Source organism: Acipenser ruthenus, chromosome 2 (genome assembly GCF_902713425.1).
Source record: "Acipenser ruthenus chromosome 2, fAciRut3.2 maternal haplotype, whole genome shotgun sequence".
NCBI classification, from domain to species: Eukaryota; Metazoa; Chordata; class Actinopteri; order Acipenseriformes; family Acipenseridae; genus Acipenser; species Acipenser ruthenus.
Window position 1 is genome coordinate 35,376,712 of NC_081190.1, and position 14,357 is coordinate 35,391,068.

Sequence of the window (14,357 nt, forward strand, 5' to 3'; positions counted from 1 at the left end):
GGACATCCTACAGCCCGTTGTGCCGTAGTTCTTCACCAGAGTCTCAACCAGCTCCACATAGTTTTCGGCCTTGTGATTGCCCAGGAAGCCCCGAATCACTGCGACAAAGCTGTTCCAAGCCGCTTGCTCCTCACTAGTGAGCTTCTTGGGGAATTCATTGCACTCCTGGATCTTCTTTATCTGTGGTCCGACGAAGACACCGGCTTTGACCTTTGCCTCAGACAGCTTAGGGAAGAAGTCTTGAAAGTACTTGAAGGTTAGGGAAGAAGTCTTGAAGGTACTTGAATACTATAATAGGATTTCTCCTAGTGTGTTGTTATATCGTCAACTTTAATTTTTTGTTTTCACAATGTAAAAAATAGAGGTCCCCGAGACACATAACACACCAACATATGGTTTAATATGGTACTGTAGCACAAAGTCAAAAATCAAAAGTAAAGAAAAAACAGCATTTATAAACTACAAAATAGCCTGTTGCAACATCTTAATAAAAAATATCCACTGCTGTACATGCAATAAGATACTATGCCCAGCACTTTCTCTTGAGGTAAACTCTATATATACATACACATGCATACATATTCAAGGAGTTCAGTATGGCTCAATACACATACAATATGTTGTTACTATGTGGTTGAGTGTGTTGAATACTTAGTTGTCACTGATAAAGTTCTTATGATATATTTTTATTATCCGTTTGTCTATACTCAATTTTAAATGTCCTGAGGACTGAAGATTAACAGATGACCGCCATTCCCACTGTTCTGCCTATAACCTCTTTATGATCTCATTTTTCACTTGAATCCAATTCACAGGCTTAACGAGATAAACGATGTGAGCAGCAAGCCTGCTAAACAGCCAACACTTCACAACCATTTGCTTTAAATTACTGAAGAAAGGAAACTGCGCAGATTGTAACTGAAATTCCTAAATTCATCAAAAGAGCTAACGCACCACCTTGTGGTAAAGAAAATACATTGCAGTATTTCAAACATAAATATATAATTCGGGCTTCTAGCCTGTGGAAAGCCACTACTGGCAGTGCTCTGCCAAGCTCTACGCAGAGCGGTTATTCTCTCCACTCTGTCGTCTGATGGGGTGGCCAACATGAGCCCTGAGTCCAGGCGCACCCCTAGAAAGGTAATTATCTGGGTGTGCATTAACTGGCTCTTTGCATAATTCACCTTCAGGCCCAACCGATGTAGGTGGCTGGTAATGAGCTCTGTGTGTTCGTGTGCCTGTGCTGGAGACTCGGCGATGTAATAAAAAAAATAAAAACAGAAATAGCAAGATTAAATGTTTTTAACTTATGATTATTTGCTTCAACCACGCAAACCATCCTTCAGACTATGTCACAAACTAACAGAGCTCATACAAGTTATTGTGCAACTACATACTGTAATCAAAAATGATATTCCCTTTGCTATTCACGTAATATTAAATATTCTTTTAGTCGATCAAAATATAGGTACACAAACATGATCACAGTGAAAGGTTTTCACTGTACAAATATATCTGCTTAGACCAACTTACTAAAAAATGCCTAAAACCATGCATTTCATACAGCTGTGTACAGGCACTAAGGAAAAAAAAACAAAAAAAAACCATCCTCAGGGATTTTTTTTGTCTTCAATTTTATTAACAATTTAACCGAGAACAATTCTTCATACAGCCCCACTGAGCTGTAACATTTACTGTCACAGTTAATTCACTGTTAAGGCACAGACTGAACTAATGCACTCAGTTATTCTTCAGTTAAGTAAAAGTGCTACTCGGTTTCAGAGTAATGAAACATCTGCTTTGTTGGGGATTTTTAACATGTTAAATGTTGTGAAAGAAGAGACAACTTAAGCACATCGACAGGGAATTATGGCAGCGTGTTTAAAAACACAGCCCAACATTTAATACTCACACATAACAGAATGTGACAGAACGATGAAATGCATGGATATTGGACTCTAAAGCAGCCATCACAATCTTTTTTTTGCAATGATAAAGGAGTTACTGACATTAAGGTATATTAGCATTATTACATTTTTGAAAACATTTCTAATTACTCATTTTAAAAAAAGACACATTCATTTTTACCTCTTTAGCTATCGTTTTTGGGTATAAACCAAGTTTAAATAGGCAAGGCTGAATGCTGCCAAACTAAACAGCTGCACAACAAAATACTGTCAAAATTGCTTGTTACATACACGATTTTCCATTTTCAGCTTTCTAAATACAAATAGTAATAGAAAAAAAAAGTTGATTGTGGTGCCCAGCCCTTTTCATGTCTTTGCTCAATGGGTGTTCTCAATGATAATGGCAATGCCCTGCCCGCCACCGATACAGGCTGATCCAACAGCATACTTACCACCACGGCGCCTGGGAAGAAAAATAAATTAATAATGGTACTTGCTTCTTGGTCACTGTATAAACATTTTCAGACTAATACATTGAGGATTACAGTGCAAGGACTACAGTTATCCGTTTACCTGAGCTCATGAACAAGGTGTGCAGTTATTCTTGAGCCAGAGGCTCCCAGAGGGTGGCCCAATGCAATGGCACCTCCGTTCACATTGGTCTTCTCCGGATCCAGTCCCAGGGCTTTCTCTACAGACAGGTACTGGGGGGCAAATGCCTCGTTTACCTGGATACGGAAGGGGGTATAAGGGTCAGGCTACAAACTTCTACAGCAAAGGAGGAACAATTGCACAGCAAAGTTCAAAAACAGTTAGTTGTACCTAATATAAAGTACTGTAGATACTGTTTAAATCTCCAAAGAGTCAAGTCTGGTATAGAAAGCTTTGAAATAAAAGTTAAGAATGTCAAAGGGAAAATCTCACTGTTTAGGGAAGAAATGATTGATGCAAACCCCCAAGGAGGCTGTTCTTGTCTACTTACCTCTACCAAATCCATATCCTTAAGAGTAAGTCCAGCTTTCTTTAGAGCTCCGCTGATTGCTGGTACAGGTCCTGAGATATACATGTTAAAAAAAAAGAACACACACCAAAATCATTAGATTAAAAAAAATAAATAAATAATGAGTGCCATTTACAATAGTCTAAATGTAAAGACTAAAGTTGACCCCAGTTTGTTTAAATTATTAAGTTGTGGTGTTATTGCCATGTACAAATGATACAAATTTCACTGCACCTTAATATACTGTAATACTTTAGTGTAGATTAAAGCCTTAAAAACTGAAGAGAATTATTTAAAAGATTACTCTTACAGGGTGGTCAGTTTGGGAGATGATCAGATCTATGATTCCGAGTCAGCAATAGGGCCCATTTCTAAAAACATGATATTCCTGTAATGTACAGTGCAAGAATGTGACATCTTTAGCGCTTTAAATTCAAGCCAACAGATAACATTGTCCAGGTTAAGAAAAAAAAACACTTGTACTGAATTATGTTTCAAGGGTAATAAAATCAAGCCATTACAGTATATATATGAAGTTTTGCATACCCAAGATTATTTCAGTCTCTTAGTTTACAGTACCTGTACACGCTGCTAGATTTAATACACAATCAATATGAAGATTAAAATCGAAGCCTGGATGAATAAAAAAAGATCACCTACTATCACTATCTTGGGATCAGCAATAACAAACAGTCCGCTACAAGAAAGATTATTGGGGCCAGGGAATCAGAATTTCATAAAAGCTATATAACTAGTGAACATTGTTATCCCCTCTAAAAAATAAAAAAGGCAGATTTACTAAGATTTGTTCCAGAAAATATTAACAAACTCTATACTATTATGTGGAGATTGTGGATATTTCTCCCATACAATAAAGTTATTTCTTGCTAATATAACTCTTCAGATTAACTTAAAAAACAATTTGGTATGTGTGAAATGCAGTGTATCATTTTCAGTTTCAATGTTTAAACACTGCACTTTATTAATGGTCTTATAAACACTACAGTGTTTGGTACGGGACATGCCTGCCTATAACTTACATGCAAGCAGTACAAGTATCCCCTCCAGTGGCGTGCTCCATCATTGTGTCATGAAGACAAGTTCTATTTGCAGTGATTGCTTTGCATTTGTAACTCTCTCAAATGCATATTGAAAACAATTCTTAAATCTGTTTAAGTTATACTGCATTCAATTATATGCTTTGTAAAAGATGACAATTTGTAAAACAAAAATCTATTCTTGACATATTACACTTAAATGCCTTATTGTCACCATCTGCTGGTCACATAGAATAACATAATACTGTATATTGCAGACACGTGTACTTGCAGTGCTGAAAATCCCAAACCAAATCCATTCAAATTTGAGCCAACAGAAGTTCTCACAAAACTTGATTTCAATTCAACTTAAAAACTGAGCAGTAAAGAGAAAAGAGGTCTCTCCCCCCCCCCTCCCCAGCATAAAGTTGATTACATTTTCTGAAGATTTGTATCAGATCTAATAATCCAGTACCCCTTGCAACACTTACCAATTCCCATGATGCTGGGATCACACCCAGACACATGGTAAGCTACAATTCTAGCCAATGGGGTAAGCTTGTGTTGTTTAACAGCGTCTTCACTGGCAATCACAACAGCAGCAGCTCCATCAGATACCCCCTAAAAGTTACAACAGAAGTGTGGGGCAGGCAGTTGGGTATTTAGATGAGAAACCATCATGCCAAGCTGGGTGAGCAGTAAATATGTGAAATACAGTCCTGCCTCAAAAGGCCCTGCTCTTTTTGTCTGGCTTCGCCTAGAGCAACTGTTGAGCATGCAGGAAGACAAACGCTAGTTATGGTAATGCCTCACTGATATTGTAGATTTTAAAAAATTGTTTAAAAACGTGAACTGGAGGGAATATTAATACATATGTACACCACACATGTATCCCCCTACAGTCATACACAAACCTCAAAAATGACATACAGTAAACTCTTTATTGTGACCGGTTCAACAAAGACTCGTTTTCTGTTAATTGGGGAGCTGGTATTTAATCCTATAGAACAGAGTACCACAGTACATTAATTTATTTAAATATTTCATGGACCGAACACATAAGGTGAGTAAGAGGAAAGACATAGCAAGAGCAACTAAGGTTATACATCTTGCACTCATAATTAATGAGCTAACAAAGTCTATAACACTGAGGACAAGATTTATCAACTAAACTGCATTTTATTTGTACAATTTCACCAATATGTGGTGAAATAAATTATAGTAATGTAATGTAATAATTATATTATTAATTGGTTTGAATAATCACTGAGAATGACCCAAGTAAGTGGAACATTTATTAAAAAGAATACACTGTACTAAAAACCTCTAATCAGTCTCCCTATTTAAACCATAGATTATATCACCCCCCTTTTGTTGCCAGCTGCCTCTGCAACTGCGTGTGTGAGGAGGGGCTTTATAAAACCTACTGAAGCGTTTGCTGCAGTGACAGTTCCACCCTTCTTGAAGACTGGCTGCAGTTTGGCCAACTGCTCAAGTGTGGTTTGGGGTCTGGGGTGCTCATCTTGGGTCATGGGCTGTTTCCCTTTCTTCGTTTTCACCTCCACAGCAGCAATCTCTGCATTGAAGTGACCAGCATCATGAGCTGTAAAAAAAATACATAATAAAAAAATAAAAAAATAATAATTTGGGCTACCCCAGGGTGACAAGAGGCTGGTAGGATATTGAAATAAATATAGAATGCATGATGATTTGTTAATTGTAATAACCAGAAATCCATACTCCTACTTAAATGTTCAGAAAGTATTGTTGTGGTCTCTGACACTGCAATTGTTTGACCTGTCGAAGGAGGAGGTGGAACTCGAAGATCAATGTTGGAATGACTGATTTCTGATTAATATTAGTCAGTGCTACAGGATTCATACAGTTTTTTCTAATGGAAATTTCAAGGACTTTAAGGGCCATCAAGGATCACTGTAACAATTTTCAAGACCCCAATTTAAGGAGCTTAACAGTTTTCAATGTTGATGATGCTAATAACTGACTGCAAAAATAAGGCTTACTATTAGCCGTGCTGCATTTGAGTACCCATGGTTTCAGATAGTGTTTACTGAAGATTACCGTATATCAGCTTTGAAGCGCAAAGCCCAAGGAAAAAATACTCTTCATTTATTAAATGAATGTTTCCCCAACAACAGCAATAATAATAATAATAATAATAATAATAATAATAATAATAATAATAATAATAATAATAATAGTTAACATTGATATGTTACCAAGGGCTTAGCTAGGAAGAGATTTTTACTGAGGCAAAAATCACATTTTTGCCTAAACCCCACCCCTGCATATCTTGTTTATTTTACGAAGGTGAAAGTTATCATCTTAAAAAGCCTGGAGACTATTAATTCAAACTGCAAAGCAATATAAGTCGCTAACTCTTTTTACCCAATGACCCACCTTGGATGATATTTGAAATTTCAGGACCCATATTTTTCAAAACAAACCTCCCAGCAAAAACACACCAACCTAAAATTACCCTATTCACACTGTCAAATGTGTAATATTAAACTTATACATATGAATAAGTAGATGGGTTTATACCTTCGTTGAGAGACATGCGTTTGGTTCACTGCTACTGAAATTAATGCTGAGACTGGTGAAACTGATGCTACAGCTGCATCTGGCAAGACTGGTGCTGACACTGCTGGGACTGGTAAGACTGGTGCTGCCACTGCTGGGACTGGGAAGACTGGTGCTGCCACTGCTGGGACTGGGAAGACTGGTGCTGCCACTGCTGGGACTGGGAAGACTGGTGCTGCCACTGCTGGGACTGGGAAGACTGGTGCTGCCACTGCTGGGACTGGGAAGACTGGTGCTGCCACTGCTGGACTGGTGCTGCTACTGCTAGGACTGATGCAGCTACTGCTGGGATTGGTGCTGATACTGCTGGACTAGTAAGACTGGTGCTGACACTGCTGGACTGGTAAGATTGCTGAAACTAGTGCAAAGACTGATCTGACTGCTGAGACTGTATGATGCCACGATTAAAAACACTGATTTAGAAGGCTTTACCTTGTTAACTGCTAATGTGCTTTGTCTTACATCATGTATCAGGCTGGGAAAATAAGACCAAATTTGGTCAAGAAAATGATGTAAGCTAGCTATATATATATATATATATGTGCCGTACGAAGTAATTTCTTTGCTGAGAAAACGAACATCTCTGATGCCATGAGAGCGGAGACATACCATCTCGGTGCCATGGCAGCTCAGAAGAGAAACATCTACACTGATGCCATGGCTCAGAAAAACTACATCTACCCTGACGCCAGCTCAGACATACCATCTCTGAAGCTTTGTGTATGCATCACATGTGCTTTGCTTTGTTCCTGATTTACTTTGTTCTTGAATAAATTATTTTGATTGAAACTAACTGAAGACTGGCTTATTATTCTTAAGAATGAATTGAACTTTACACACTCACCGGCTTTCCACCTCTGCTGTGTTTTGTGTGCGTATTTGTCGCAGTCTTCCCTGCTGATCTCGTATTGAACAGCCAGGTTCTCGGCAGTTATTCCCATTGGGATTTTAACATGCAGGTCCGTAAGGCCTGCCCATAGAGTGTCTTCCATCTTTAAAGAAACACAAATACAAAAAACAGGCAATCTAAACCACACACATATCTGACAGAGGAAAATGAGCAAAAAGGTAACTAACGTGTAAACAACAAATTATTTCTTGGTTTGCATTGCAAATAAAACATTTCTGCACCTTGAGATCCACTCCGAATTTGGTTCCAAAGCGGATGTTGCGAACTGCATAGGGGGCCTGGCTCATGCTCTCTGACCCACCACAGAGCACAACCTCAGACTCCTTCAGACATATTTCCTATGCCAAATAGAAAACAAAAATACATGAGACATGAGATTTTTTTTGTGTTTTTAAAGATTAGCAGAATATTTATACACTTTCTCACCTAGTAGAAAAATACTAATCTACAAATGACCTGGCGGGAGCGCAACAGAGGATGTTTACATGTTTTAGGATGGCAGAATTTAGATCTGCTACTGTTTAAATCAAGATTATCGCTTTACCTTGGAATTCATGTTTAAGAGTTATGGATCTCTATGGTGGTCTCCCGGCACGTGCCATAAACCGACTGCAGCTAGTTCAGAATGCCGCTGCCAGGATCCTTACCAGATGTAAAAAATGTGAACACATCACCCTCCGTCTTGCCCACCTGCACTGGCTACCTGTAAAGTTCAGGATTATTTTCAAAACTCTCCTGCTCACCTACAATGCCCTCCATCACAGGTCCCGAGTACCTCCTCAACCTGCTGACCCGCTATGTCCCTGCCCGCAAGCTGAGGTCCTCTGACACTGGCCTGCTTGTTATCCCCAAGCAAAAGTGCACCACACTTGGAAAACGCTCTATAGCTTCATGGCTCCGACTCTCTGGAACTCTCTCCCAGCTTTGGTGTTTGATGCTCCCACCGTCACTCGCTTTAAATCAACTCAAGACCTACTTGTTCTCTCTTGCTTGCCATGCTCTTTAAGCCTAATATCTGTTATTAGCTGTTCTGTCATTCCACAATGTTTTACATCCTAGCCTTGTATTTAATGCATTATGCATTGTTTTTCACTGTATTTAATGTATTATGCATTTTTCACTGTATTTAATGTATAATGCACATTTTTTTATACTGTATTTTAAGTGCTTTGTGATGGTGGTCCACTATGAAAGCCACTATATAAAATAAAGATTGATTGATTGATTGATTTTGTTAGGCTGCCTTTAATTTGAGCGATTCTAATAAAGACCATGATTAAACAATGGGTGAGCATATAAAATGTTAAAACTTTTCATCCTGCACCAAATTGTTCTACATTTTTTTTGATTAAACCCACAGTTTCTAACTCGTGAGTCATTTATTTAAAAAGTTTTTGAACACTGCACTCCTTCAACACTGAAGTCTTGTAGGAAACATAACTCCACTCAAAACTGCTGGCTACTCTAACAGACTAACACAGTCTTTCTGCCAAGTTATTTAATGCTATATGAGTTAAAGTCTGAAACTGTTCATAGTTTTTTTTTTTTTTTTTTAACACCAGTTAAGCACAGTTTCACAAACAAACATTACAAAATTAATCAAAACAAAGAGAAACAAGACACTTTGATCAAGTATGTTCGTAACATGCACCCCCTGCCACAGCTGCAAATACAGTATCATGTAAAAGCAGAACATGACCAAAATCCACAGAATGTAGCTGTTAAAATGTAAGTGTGACATACAGTACATAAAGACAGACAGGTATCACCATATATCCCAGTTTCAGAGATTCTGAGCCCCAGTGCTTTATATAAAAGCATCCATAGCTCTAGTAGCGATCCCAGGCATTAACACTTCTAAACAACGACTGATTGCAATTTAGTTACCTGCGCTCCACTGATGATGGACTGGAAGCCAGAACCACAGAGACGATTTACTGTGAGAGCTGGGACTGGAATCGGGACTCCAGCACGCAAGCCGACATGTCTGGATATGTAGGCTGCATCTGAGGAGCTCTGCAGCAGAGAAATACATCAAACAGGCAGCTTTACATAAAAAAAATCACAAGAACCAGGAACCAAACATTTAGATTCTAGGTTCTAGGTGTTTTTTGTCTGTCTGGATTAGACTTCAGCATGAATTGTGGTAGATATTCTCAATCTAGCCCCAGAATTGTGGGCTAGAATCTATTTAAAGCTGAATATAACATTACAATAGGGAACAACTCAAACTGGTATGTAGTGTGAGGTTTACTCTCATCCCTGTTTTCATCACAACTATGTGCAGGCAGTAACACAGTATTCTTGGAGGCCTGCCATTTCTTAAAGATACAGAACACCATATTTTGGGATTAAATGATTACAGTTGCAGTCTGTGATACAGATGCCCATCATGCCCCTTTCAGAAATCTTGTGAAATGTCACATGATTCAATTTGTTTGTCTAACATTAACTTAACTTTTATTTTCAAACAGTAACTTATAAATTGGGCTCAGTCTGCAAGAGCTTGCCATTGTCAGTCTGTTTCCAAGACGTATCCAGAACAACAGGTTTAAACAATTTATCATGTTTTTCTAATGGTTTTAAAAGCATTGTCTGAACAATAGCTGCAGTACCTGCATGACATTGCCAACAATGACACTGTTCACAATCTCAGGAGCCACATTCCCTGCAGCCAGGGCAGCCTTGGCAGCATGTTCAGCAAGGTCAGTAGCACTGTGGTCCTTCAGCAGACCTCCATAGGTGCCAAAAGGCGTTCGTTTGGCAGACACAATAAATACACCTGAAATACAAAAAAATATATACAACTGTTTGCACACCAGTAAGAAAACTGACGGTATAAATGTCATACTGCTGCAAAACACCCTGCCCGGCCTTCTTTAGTTTCAAACAAACTTTGACTTTAGTGTCTCTACATAGCGTGAGTATGTTTCACCTCAGGTCATGCCCTTATTCTCCAGAAGCACTCCCCTCTGTAGGTCACTGTACCCGCGAATTTTATGAATTACTGTTGGAAGTCGTACAAGTCAAATCCTACTAATAGGTTTAGTGTTGAATCTTGTCCGTTTTATTTTTGTGTACTAGTTTTATGATGTCAAAATGAAAAATATATGGGAACGTGTTTTGAATATTTAGGGTACATACATTTGGTTAGCCATTTTGAGTGTGTAAAGCATCTTTCTTTACTATGTCTTCACTGTTGAAAGTTAAGTGCCTTTCCATCGGACACACACACACATACAACAATAACTTGTTTTTTTAAGAATTATATAACACCTGCTAATCGGCTGTTGAAATTGTGAACACAGATCATATTTTACTGTAGACTCCCGGTCGTGAGTTTCATTTACACACAGCGCTTACTGATTTATTTTTTAAACAAAAAAGTGGGGTTGCGAAAACTTACATTTTTTTTCACACAGTGCAGTGTACCCAAATAAACATCCAGGGTTTATGTGACGTCATAAACTATGCGACCGTTAGGTCGAGTAGTTTAACTGTCACAGAAACAAGAAACAAGAGATGGAATTACTTTTCTGTAACTCACTGAAGCCCTGCTATTTTTTTAAAATTTATTTATTTCTCGGAATACATGGATATTAGTATCTGTAATAAAAAATGACAATAAACGGGTGTTAAGGTTCAAATTGCTAATTAATTTAATGAATAATAACGTAAATTAAGTCAATATTAAAGAATCTTAATCAGACAATCTGTAGGTATGTCTGAATGTGGTAAAATCATCCAACCCGACCACGTTTCAAACCACTTTAAACACTGCATACAATGGCTACTATGCAATGTCAAATCTTCTACTCCCTCCCTGTGCTAACAACGTTATCATTTTTAAAAAAGTTTTAAAGCCATCTTATGGAAGCCAGGTCTATATAGAATTCCAGCTTTCAAACCTAAACGATTTGTCATGTAAACATGGATATTATAAGCAACGTTTTAAAAAGTATTTTACCTCTAATAAGCGACATTGTGCTGGTCTTCTGTTGATAGTCTCTGGAGGTCACACCGCCTGTATTTGTATATATTTAGCACTGTCAAACTCTTCGACCCGACCTTTTACCTATATATCTATGGGCAGGGTTGCCAACTATTTTTTTTCACAAAAACCCGCCTACTTCTTCCTCAAAACCCTCCCAAAGCCCGCCCAATCAGGAGCTTAAATTGACTATGTGAATAGAAAAAAGTTAGTAATATATTCGAAGAATAACATTCAACACAAACATCAACTCCCACTGATTATTTGTTATGTATAAGTTAATTTGTTAAATAGGCACATACATTGTACATATATTATTTAATGGAAGTTGTAGAAAATAATAAACTGAATTCTTATATTGCGTTTCTGATTTTTATTATATAATGTCTCTGGGTTTGATTAACAAACGAAAGTGCTGAAGTTAATTTGCATGCCTGATATACCTCATCTGAGAGAATGGTGCTCTATGCAGCGCTTTTTTCGATGAAGAAATAAAGATTAAAGCTGAAATTGCCCTCTATGATGGTGGGCATAAATTATATGTTTACCCCTATGATCCAGTCATTTTCCTTATATGACTGGGATCTCTCTGAATAGAAGATCTTAATGATTAGAAAACAACTGGTGATGGGGTTGTCTGTTTCAAACAAAAATGTGTGTTAGACTTACGTGTTTTCATCTTAAATAGTTTTAGTTTTAACGACTCGATTCTCTCTGTGCGAGGCTAGATCTGTTCAGAAAGAAATGTTAAGTTGTGATTGTGTTACTACACTTCATATTTTCAAATTATACGATTTAATAAACAGTTTAATTGGCATAATAGAAACTGAGCTAGTACCACACAGAAACTATGGAGTTGTTTGAAGCTTTTAGTTTTAATGTCATTTTTTTTTTCTTTTTGAGTTTGTTAGCCAGAATAGTACTATTTGTTGCTGGAGGTGTAATATACTATTTTAATAGTCGTATCGTTCGTCATATGATTTACATTGGGTGTATTAGGCTACAAACTGCTGCATAAATATTGCGTGTAAGTTAAGATTGGTGGTCAATGATGACTAGCCCACTGCGCAATCCGAGTTCCAAGGTGAACCTGATGATGGAACTAGTGCTGTTGCAAAAGCTGAGACCACAAGTCTTAACTGAATAGTCGACTCTGGTTAAGCGCACCATTAATTTGTTGTTGTTAATGTAGCGGGTTATTGTTTTTTTTATGCACCCTCTTAGAACAAAAGTGCCACCCGTGAATGTTAAAATGGGGATGTGGATATGAGTTGTCTTGGTTGCTGACGCTTCTCTGTGATCATGACAGTATCTTGCGTAGACTGAAGTGGGATGCCGTGGCTTTGAAAACCTCTGCACGCATCAATGTGAGTTACTTAATTCAGCATCCCTTTTTGGGAGAGTCCTAAAGTACAAACTTTAGTGAAAAATCCCTGTTAAACAGAACAGTAACCAAAATGTTGTTTGCCTGCGAGTAACAATGTTTGCCTAGGATCTTTTCAGTTAACAAATGAAGGAGCCAGGGGATGTTAGCTATATATAATAAACAGTTCTAAGCCTCCTTGAGATTGTGATTTACCTCTGAAAGCCTTTCTGTATAGTATTAGTGTAGGAACAGTTATTGTTTATGCCAGTTTGATATATGCACTTAACAATATAACCCCACTTACAAATACATCATTTTAAATAAACATATTTTACCACTGTTAACCTGGGTCTTTATTGACAAACAAGTCTTAAATATTTAGGGCACATTAATTGAAAAAAAAAATATTGTATTGTATAAATACCCAGTTTTATTTTTAATCTCCTTTTATATATTTTGATGGTTTGAATGGTGGTGAATTGTGACCACTGCAGAACAAAGACTTCTCTGTTAATTATCAGATTTGGGGGGGTCCAAGCAGTGGTAATGTTAGCATCACCATATTGGCCGAAAAGCAGCCCTCATGCCTGCCCTTTAAGTAATCACACAATTAGGCACATGCGTTTATGTTGGGAGGTGTGCCTACACTCAAGATGTGCTGTTGTAAGGTAATGTTAATGAATATACGTCTCAGCCCACACCTTGCATTTGCACTCATCATCAGCCGGGGGGGTTATTTATGGACACAGGAGCATGAGATTCTATATGAAACTAGAATTTAGGTACATCTGTTATGTTTTGGGTCATATTGACCCGATGCAATTTCAAACTAATTTAAACAGCCTTAAATTGATTAAATATTTTTATTTGCAAAGGTTTTACTCTGTTATGCTCTTTTAGTCCAGGAGCTGTGAGAAAACTTTTTTGACTGCCAACCTGGTGCTCCTCATTTTGGAATGTCTTTACCAGAGATGCTGTTGCAATACTGACAGAGAAAATTAGGCTCTGCCTTGTAGTTTGTTTTTTTTTGTTTATAAATATCTCCAGACAGGTGCAGCCATTTCCAGAAATAATAATACAAATATAATAATAATAAAATAACAAATTAAAGAAGTTTGTTTTATTCCTGCACACAAATTTACATAGATAAATGCCATGGGTCACAGTGACCCGAAACATCTTATTTGTTTACATGACCTGTCCTAAAAAAAAAAAAAAAAAAAAAACACATCTCAAAGGTTCTGTTTTCTGTGTATAAGTTAATGACCTCCAACTTAGGAAAAGTCATAAAATATTATACAGAAAATGAAAAGAAAAATAGCATTTAAGCTAATTGGAAACTAGAGGGGTCAAATAGACCCGAAACCTAATAGAAGGGTTAACACAGCCAAAGATTCATTTCGTGCAATTTATTTTTCACTTCAGTCCAGGTCACTGCTGTTCCTGGCCCGTGGAAAAGTCAAACAGGTTCAATTTGGAAGAGCTTTACATTCTCCTCTGCTTTGCAGCTATGCAATAATCGGGACAGCTGGGAACATAATATGG

The 14,357-nt window shown here is 37.6% G+C and overlaps 1 protein-coding gene and 1 non-coding gene across 2 annotated transcripts; one reads left to right on the plus strand and one right to left on the minus strand.

Moving 5' to 3' along the window:
* Positions 1 to 1,858: 1,858 nt before the first annotated feature.
* Positions 1,859 to 11,577, minus strand: LOC131699109 (3-ketoacyl-CoA thiolase, mitochondrial-like). The gene is made up of 10 exons (XM_058994980.1): positions 11,423 to 11,577; positions 10,071 to 10,237; positions 9,343 to 9,471; positions 7,677 to 7,793; positions 7,390 to 7,537; positions 5,372 to 5,547; positions 4,436 to 4,565; positions 2,890 to 2,960; positions 2,481 to 2,635; positions 1,859 to 2,370 (listed from the first exon to the last, which is right to left on the minus strand). Exons 1-10 carry the CDS (start codon positions 11,436 to 11,438, stop codon positions 2,286 to 2,288), a joined length of 1,194 nt encoding a protein of 397 aa, XP_058850963.1. The 5' UTR covers positions 11,439 to 11,577; the 3' UTR covers positions 1,859 to 2,285.
* Positions 11,578 to 12,488: 911 nt separating this feature from the next.
* On the plus strand, positions 12,489 to 12,575 carry LOC131705609 (small Cajal body-specific RNA 18). Its single transcript, XR_009310556.1, has one exon. It is a non-coding gene; the product is annotated as a small Cajal body-specific RNA 18 (non-coding RNA).
* Positions 12,576 to 14,357: the final 1,782 nt, after the last annotated feature.

Bases quoted from the DNA above. Each gene is read 5' to 3' on its own strand.
- LOC131699109 (XM_058994980.1), bottom strand. The intron at 7,794-9,342 runs GTAACTAAATTG...TATTTGGCATAG, and splicing joins CCATCATCAGTGGAGCGCAG to GAAATATGTCTGAAGGAGTC. The intron at 7,538-7,676 runs GTGCAGAAATGT...GTTTCTTTAAAG, and splicing joins AATTCGGAGTGGATCTCAAG to ATGGAAGACACTCTATGGGC.